General features: G+C 44.5%; 1 protein-coding gene across 1 annotated transcript in view; it reads left to right on the top strand.

Annotated features, from left to right (window-relative positions):
- LOC122564206 (forkhead box protein N1-like) overlaps positions 1 to 9,098 on the top strand; it is a 92,790-nt gene that overhangs the window by 52,994 nt on the left and 30,698 nt on the right. Inside the window, exons 3-4 of the mRNA XM_043718901.1 lie at positions 7,598 to 7,726; positions 8,433 to 8,560. Coding sequence (XP_043574836.1) covers positions 7,598 to 7,726; positions 8,433 to 8,560 — 257 coding nt within the window. The remainder of the gene's footprint in view (positions 1 to 7,597; positions 7,727 to 8,432; positions 8,561 to 9,098) is intronic.

Genomic DNA, 9,098 nt, shown 5'->3' with positions numbered 1-9,098 from the left:
ACTCTCTCCCCACCCCCCCCCTCCTCTAGCTTATCTCTCCATGCTTCAGGCTCTCTGCCTTTATTCCTGATGAAGGGCTTTTGCCCGAAACGTCGATTTTGCCTGTCCTCGGATGCTGCCTGAATTGCTGTGCTCTTCCAGCACCACTGATCCAGAAACAATTACAACAGACTGTAGCTGTGTAGCAATACAACTGAAGTAACAGCTTCTACTATACACTAAATCTTAAATAATATCGTAAGATTTTAGCTCTTGTCTTCAAAATATCAGTAACATGAAGTCTCCTTCCTGTGATTGACTTTTTGAATAAACGTTAAGTCTGGCATCCTCCATTATGACTAGAAACAGCAGACTATGAGTAATCGGAATGAAGCATTCAGATGCAGGAAGTTATTACTGATTTGAGTTCAACACTTATCCAATTCCCATTAAAACAAAAGAAATCTCAAACACAGTCACTTGATGTGCTTCATAAAAGCAGTGATATCCTGTCCAAGTTTAAACCATTTTTGACTCAAACAATATCAGTCGTGTTTGTACGAGCTCCTGTTACCTGGAAAGACAGCAAAGTGCATATTCAGGCAAAGAGTGGAACAGGGGCTTTTTACAGCCAGAGTCTCTTAACAAGAAAGAATTACATCATCTGGAACGTTGCACAATGTGGATGAGATGGAACTTGCAGTGTAGCTGACTGTCCTGACACAGTTACTCAGGAAAGAAGCAACGCATATCTTTATTGTTCATTTGTTCATGGGATGTGGGCATCTCTATCTGGGCCAGCATTTATTGCCTACTCCTAATTGCCCCTAGTTCAGATGGAGAGGGGATTTCCAGGATTTTGATCTAGCAACACCGAATATTTCCGAGTCAGGATGGTGAGAGACTTGGAGGGGAACTTTCAGATGGTGGTGTTCCCATGTCTCTGCTGCCCTTGTTCTTCCAGATGGAAGTGATTATGGATTTGGAAAGTGCTGTCAGAGGACACTTCATGAATTTCTGCAGCACATCTTTTGTTAGTACACACTGCTGCTACTGCGTGTCGATGGTGGAGGGAGTGGATGTTTAAGGACATGGTGCCAATCAAACAGGCTGCTTTCTCTGGATGGTGTTTTGAAGAGTATTCCATCACATTCCTGATTTGTGCCTGGTTACTAATCACAGAATTTCAAGTCTCTGACCTGTTCTTGTGGCTATAGTATTTCTCTGTCTGGTTCAATTCAGATTCTGGTAACCTTCAGGATGTTAATAGAGTTAGGGATTCAACGATTGTAACACCAATGAATTTTAAGGAGCAATAGTTACATTCTCCTTTGTTGGAAATAGTCATTGTCTGGCATTTGTGTGGCACGAATGTTACTAGTCATGTGTCAGTCTGGATATTGTCTTCAGTATCTGAGGAGTCATAAACTGGTTTCTCAACATTGTGCAATCATCAGCGACCATCCCTATTACTGACCTTATGATGGAAAGAAGGTCATTGATGAAGCAGCTGAAGATGGTTGGACCTAGAACACTACCTTGAGGAACTCCTGCAGAGATATCCTGGAGCTAAGATAACTGACTCCCAACAACCACAACCATCTTCCAATGTGCCAGCTGTGACTCCAATCAATTGTTGAGGTGATCTTTGTCTTGGGTATAGTTATTACTGATTCTCTTTAAGTATATGCTTGGAGGCACATGTTTCTTGTCCAACAGTCATCATGAACATTTTATAGTTACCAGACTATTACTGCTCATTTCTGATTGACTGTCAGAGCAAATACAGACATTTATCAACCACCAAAACTCTACCAGTTATATAGATGGCCCTTACACGTTCTCATTAACATTCCTGATGAAGGGCTTTTGCCCGAAATGTCGATTTTTCCTGCTCCTTGGTTGCTACCTGAACTGCTGTGCTTTTCCAGTACCACTCTAATCTCACCTAATAGTGCCGACAACCCTTTTCACCATTTTACTGACGATCAAGAATAAACTGATGGACCAGTAATTGGCCGGGTTGGATTTGTCCTGCATTTTACATGCAGGACATACCTGGGCAATTTCCACATTGTTGGGTAGATGCCAGTGTTGTAACTGCACTGGAACCACGTGGCTGGGGGAGCAACAAGGTCTGGAACACAAGTCTTCAGGACTATTGCTGGAATGTTGTCGGGAGACACATCATTGCAGCACCCACTGCTTTCAGCTGTTGTTTTGATGCTGGCAATCTTAGAAGAAGGCTGTGGATGTTGGTAGTGGGGAATTCAGTGATGGTACACCATTAAACATCAAGGAGCAGTGGTTAGATTGTCTCTTATTGGTGATCGTCATTCCCTGGTATTTGTGTGGTGCAAAATGTTACTTGTCACTTGTCAGCCCAAGCCTGGATATTGTCCAGAACTTGTTACATTTGAATATGGCCTGCTTCAGTATCTGAGGAGTCACGAATGGTGCTGAACATGGTGCAATCATCAGCGAACATCCCCACTTTGGACCTTATGATGGACCCAATGGAAGGAAGGCCATTAATGATGTAGCTAAAGATAGTTGGACCTAGGACACTACCCTGAGGAACTCCTGCAGAATTGCCCTGGAATTGAGATTGAACACTGATTTACAAACAGAACTTCAGTCACTAATACAAATCAAGCAAAGGACTCACAGCCTAGCTGAAGTATTGCCTATGAGTGATGAACCTGGCCAAGATTCTCTATAGGGGTCTCTAATCACTGTGTCCCAGATACCAGGGCTGGCTGTGGTATATTATTTCTCCCATGTTAAATCAATAGAACGTTACAGCACATTACATGCCCTTCGGCCCTCAATGTTATGCCGACCTGTGAATCAATTTGAAGTCCATCTAACCTAAACAATTGCATATGTTTATCCAATGACCATTTAAATGCCCTTAAAGTTGGCGAGTCAGCTGTTACAGGCAGGGCATTCCACGCCCCTACTAGTGAGTAAAGAAACAACCTCTGACATCTGTCCTATGTCTATCACCCCTCAATTTAAAGCTATGTCCCCTTGTGCTGGTCATCACCATCTGAGGATGATCTTCACACAAATCAGCCTAGCCTGTCCAATCTTTCCTCCCAAGATAATCAGTTCACTCCAGGTATCAATCTCGTAAGCCTCCTCTGAACTGCCCCCTAATGCAATTACATCCTTCCTAAATTAAGAACCAATATACACAGTATTCCAGAAGCTGTTTAGATTAGATTAGATTCCCTACAGTGTGGAAACAGGCCCTTTGCCCCAGCAAGTCCACACCGACCTCTGAAGAGACAAGTAACATTTTTAGAGATCCATCCAGACTCATTTCCCCTACATTTACCCCGACTAATGGACCGAACACCATGGACAATTTAGCTTGGCCAATTCACCTGACCTGCACATCTGGAATGATCATCAATTGAAGCATTACATCCTTACCTTGATGTTCAAGTTCTCCCATAACTTGCGGCACGGTAGCACAGTGGTTAGCATTGCTGCCTCACAGCACCAGAGACCCGGGTTCAATTCCTGCCTCAGGCGACTGACTGTGTGGAGTTTGCACGTTCTCCCCGTGTCTGCGTGGGTTTCCTCCGGGTGCTCCGGTTTCCTCCCACAGTCCAAAGATGTGCAGGTCAGGTGAATTGGCCATGCTACCTTGCCCATAGTGTTAGGTAAGGGGTAAATGTAGGGGTATGGGTGGGTTACGCTTCGGCGGGTCGGTGTGGACTTGTTGGGCCGAAGGGCCTGTTTCCACACTGTAATGTAATCTAATCTAAAGGGTATAATTACATTAGCCTTTGACTCGAGCACTGGAGCATTTAGATCACACTGCATTTTAGAATGTGGCAGTTGTTCCTCTTCTAAACCTTTTCAATCTTCCCTGCCAAAGTAAAGAACTTCAGATTTTTCCACTATATGCTCCACCTGCCAGATTTTTGTTTATCCATGAAATCAGATTATTCTACACCTTTGGTATATCATCTTCATGGCATAGTTTCCTACAACTGAATCCCTTGAGTCCACTCAGAGTCCTCACCGATCCTTCGAAGAGCATCCCACCCAGATAGATCCCTCTACCCTCATAACCCTGCATTTCTCATGGCTAAGCCACCTAGCTCGCGCACCCCAGGGCACTGCGGGCAATTCAGCATGGACAATCTACCTAAACTGCACATCTTTGGACTGTGGAAGAAAACAGGACTTGGAGGAAACTCTCACAAACATGGGGAGAATGGGCAAACTCCAGACAGAGGGTGGAACCAAACCTGAGTCCCTGGCACTGAGCGGCAGCCGTGCTAACCATCGAGCCATGTTCTTGCTGTGTTCACCAGTGAATGCCAGTGCAAGCTGTTACTAATTCCCCTCCACTGTGAGATGGCTGTGTGTAACCCGTGTTGCTTATGCCTGAACCCACAGAATCTTGTCAGTCAGCAGCAAACCCACTGATATTGTTTGTCAGAGCCTTGAGTCCACACCCACCAAAGGTGAATGTCTCTGTCTTTGCAATGGTGGAGATGGGGAGGAAAGTCTAAGGTAGCATCTACTGAGGTCCCGGGGGCTCCTCCTGATGTAAAGCTGAGAGAACGCCCCTTGGGGCCGTGGCTGGGGCTGGCCTTTGCCTGATGCTCTGTTCCAGAGGTTGCAGAGATAAATATAAAGATTCATTAGTGTCAGGATGTATCATCCTTGCCTAAAGTGTCATGAAGACGTTGATGTCTGGCAGAAGCAGAATAGAGGCTTCTTCACTGGCTAACCGGACAGATCCTATCTTCCCGTCAGCACACGTACACTGTTCTTTATTGCCCTACCAATGGGCAGCCTGTTCGTCGATAAAGGTCACACACCTTATGTCAGGCACACCATCCCTCACCCAAATGGTACACACTGACACTGGCTGTGCACACCTTTTGCCTGCAGAAGGACTGGAGTATTTCGAGACGTTTACATGGGGGTATGAGCACTGCTCCTGCATTGATAGACACAGCGAGAGATAGGAATCCCACAGGGCTGTGATTATCTGTGCTTGTTATGGTTCAGTTGAATGTGATTTGGTGAGATTAGATGTTGAATGGTTCTGAATGAACGAGGGCTCAATGTTGTCAAAGAGCTGCAGTCCATTGGAATTATAACATTTTACTTGACGGTAAATGCCTGGGGTTACAGACAGTGAATTGCTGCCCAGTGATATGTAATTGTGGTCCTGGAATTGGGGCTCAGAATGTCCTTAACAGCCTCAGAAACACCTCTCCAAACTCAAATTTGGCATTGTTTCCATCTCTGAATATGCAATAAACCTAAAAGAATACAATTCTTCATTTGAGTGGAGGTTTCTCCTGATTTTGAACCTGTCTCCACACTTCACCTCAGAAATGAAATAGAATGGCAAGGTGAGTACGGAGCCAGTTTTGGATAAATGTAACATTCCCAGAATTTGGAAATGGATTGAAATTATTAGTTCACAGTGGATACTGTTGTGAAACATTTACATCTTCAGCACAACGTGATCCAGGGTGCACTGCAGACGTGTTGTGAAAATGTTGATAAAGCATCTCATTGACACTGCTTTCACTTAATGCCTGAAAGGTAGAGGACAAGAATTTACAGGAAGGTCCATTTCACAGAACATTTGAAAACTTTGGCAACAAGGTGAAAATGACAAAAGATTAAAATGAGATGGCATGAGTCATTGTAGCATCTGAGAGTGTTTGAAACAACCTCAGGATACAATTCCTTGTCTGGGAAACCAACTGGATGAATATGCCAAATCATTTTCTGGCCTCACAGGTGCTAGTTAACTGGCAATGCTATAGTCCATCCACTCACTCAAAGCAGCAATGTAGCCCCTAGGCCCTGTTGATGCTGGGAAAAGGGTGAGGGCAAACTGATCAGGACCTCGTCATTCAATTGCCCCATTTTGCGGCTGTATTTGTGTGGAAGCACAGAGGTCTCCCTATTTTACTGTAACCTCGAGGTTGTCAACATACAGAGAATCATCAGTGATTATATTATCCATTGGCTAGCCTGCTCCTCAAGGGAAAAGCTCTCCCTTTCACCAGGCCACACCACCACCGCTGTTGCATGCTTCATTCCTAGTTTTTATCGTGGTAGACAAATATGATCTATTGGCTGTGATGTGTTTGGATTTCCAGAAGGCCTTTGACAAGAATAACATGGGAGACCACTAAATAAGGTAAGATCCCATGGTGTTAGGGACAAGGTACTGGCATGGATAGAGGATTGGCTGACTGGCAGAAGGCACAGGGTATGGATAAAGGGGTCTTTTTCAGGATGGCAGCTGGTGACTAGTGGAGTTCCTCAGGGATCAGTGCTGGGACCACAACTATTCATGTTATGTACTAACGATCTGGACAAATGAACTGAGGGTATTGTTCCTGTATTTGCAGATGACACAAAAATTGGTGGATGGACAGTGTTGAGGAAGCGATGAGGCTGTAGAAGGACCTGGATGGGTTAGAAGAGTGGGAAAAGAAGTGGCAGATAGCCGATAAAGTGGGAAAGTGTGAGGTTATGTACTTTGGTGGGAAGAATACAGGTGTGGACAATTTCTAATTGGAGAAGAACTTTGGAAATCTGAAGCACCAAGGAATCCTGATTCAGGATTCTCTTAATGTCAACATGCAGGTTCAGTTAGAAGTTAGGAAGGCAAATGCAATGTTAGCATTCATTTGAAGAGAGCTAGAATACAAGAGCAGGGATGAATTACTGAGGCTGTACAGGTTTTGATCAGATTGCATTTGGAATATTGTGAGCGGTGTTAGACCCATACTTAAGGAAGGATGTGCTGGCCTCGGACAGGGTCCAGAGAAGATATACAGGAATGATCCTCAGAACTAAGGGCTTGGCATATGAGATTACTTCTAGATCAGAGTGGTGCTGGAAAAGCACCGCAGGTCAGGCAGCATCTGAGGAGCAGGAGAATCAATGTTTTGGGCAAAAGCCTTTAATCAGGAAACGTCGATTTTCCTGCTCCTCGGATACTGCCTGACCTGCTGTGCTTTTCCAGCACCATTCTAATCTAGACTCTGATCTTCAGCATCTGCAGTCCTCACTTTCGCCTATATGAGATCGCTTGAGAACTCTGGGTCTCAATAGAGTTTAGAAGGATGAGGGGGGGGATCCGATTGAAATGTACAGAATACTAAGAGACCTGGATTGAGTGGATGCAAAAAAGATGTTTCCACTACTAGGAGAGACTAGGACCCAAGGGCTCAGTCTCAGAGTAAAGGAATGACCCTTTAGAACTAAGATGAAGATTAATTTTTTCAGCTAGAAGGTAGTGAATGTGTGGAAATCATTGCCACAGAGGGCTGTGGAGGTCAAGTCATTGAGTATCTTTAAGACAGAGATGGATATGTTCTTGATTGGTTGGGGGAGGGTCAAACGATACCTGTTCATGGGATGTGGATGTCACTAGCTGGGCTAGCATTTATTATCCATACTAATTACCCAGAGGACAGTTAAGACTCAACCACATCTTGTGGAGAAGGCAGGAGAATGGGATTGAGGAGCATACCAGCCAAGATCAAATTGATGGGCTGAATGGCCTAAGTCTGCTCCTTTATCTTATAGACTTATGGTCTCTATCTTCTTACAGATTCCGAATCCCAAGTATGAAAGTAACAATCTGCCTGGACATAGGATTGAGCAGGTGGGACATGAACTGCTGTGCCATCATCCGCAGGCCCAACCCATCTACTGCTCCATTCCAGCTCTCCAACAGCAGGTACAGTCACCCTGGGGAGACCAGCACCAAAGGCTCTTTAACATAATTACAACCTCAAGCTCCTCCCTAGGAGAATGAGCAAACAAATGAAACACCAAAGCATATTCCAAGATATTAAGACAGGTGAACCTTTTGCTTTGGTAGAGGTAGGTTTCAAGTCTTTCTTAAAGGATGAGAGAGTTAGAGAGACAGAGGTTTCGGGAGGGAACCCTAGTATTCAGGACCCAAGCAAGTGAAGGCAGAGCAATCACTGGCAGAGTTATTAAAAGCATATGAGGCTAGAATGAAATGAGTGCAAAAAGGTGACAGGATTGCAGGGCTGGGAAACATTAGTGATGGAAGAGTTAAGAACATGCAAGCATTTGAAAACAGGAATAAGTATTTTAAAATCGAGACATTGCTGTAAGGGGAGCCAGCGTAAGTCAGCAAGTAGAGAGGAGTTTTGGGTGAACAGAACTTCAAGTGAGATAGGAAATGAGTTGCAAAGTTTGGTTAAGTTCAAATTTGCATAAGTGGCCAAGTGGAGGTTAGCTAGGAGGGTCATTAAGGTATTGATGGTGGTATGGAGTTTCAGAGTAATTTACCTGTTGCAAGTGAAGAAGCTGTAGGCTTTTGTTGAGAGATATTATACAGGTCCATGTACATTCAAGTCATTGTTTTATTGAGTCCAGAAGTGATTTATTGTGAATTTGTATTTGTTTTACAGTACTCTGGCATTCCCAGTTACCCCAGGGCCTGTCCTCCTACTGATCAGTACCTCTATCAGAGAAATGCATCTCATGTTGCCCAGGAATCTCACCATCTGCTTTACCCCAAACCCATTTACTCGTACAGGTAATTTTAATGATGGTCCTGAATACTGACTCCATGACTGTGCCCAGAGTGTATTTTCAAGGTGTTCCTATGTGCCATTCATATCCTAACCACTTAGGCAACCTAGAACTAGGAGGAACAATTTCTGAATACTGTAAAAGGTCCGCCATTGTAGGTGAGAAGAGATTTATTCTCTCAGGGAACTGAGTGTTTGGAATTCTCCTCCCCACACAGCATTGAGGCTGGGTCATTGTATATGTTCAAGGCTGATTTTCATCAACAAGAGAGTTGAAGGTATAAGTGATAGGCAAGAAAATGGAGTTGAGGCCACAGTTAGATAGGTGTCCTCTTATCAAAAGGCAGAGTCGGCTTGATAGGCTGAATGCTCCCATGTGTAATGACGTTATGAGATAACTTCAGGTGCCATTGTGGACATGCAGACACACACACACACACATCCCCCCACCCAACCCCACACCCACCCACCCACCACCGCCCCCCCACACACACACAAACACACACACACAAACACACACACATTCCCCCACACCCACCAACC

The sequence above is a fragment of the Chiloscyllium plagiosum genome, chromosome 28, assembly GCF_004010195.1.
Source record: "Chiloscyllium plagiosum isolate BGI_BamShark_2017 chromosome 28, ASM401019v2, whole genome shotgun sequence".
Classification (NCBI taxonomy): Eukaryota; Metazoa; Chordata; class Chondrichthyes; order Orectolobiformes; family Hemiscylliidae; genus Chiloscyllium; species Chiloscyllium plagiosum.
The sequence above is the reverse complement of the archived record's forward strand: the minus strand, read 5'-3'. Positions and strand labels throughout refer to the sequence as shown.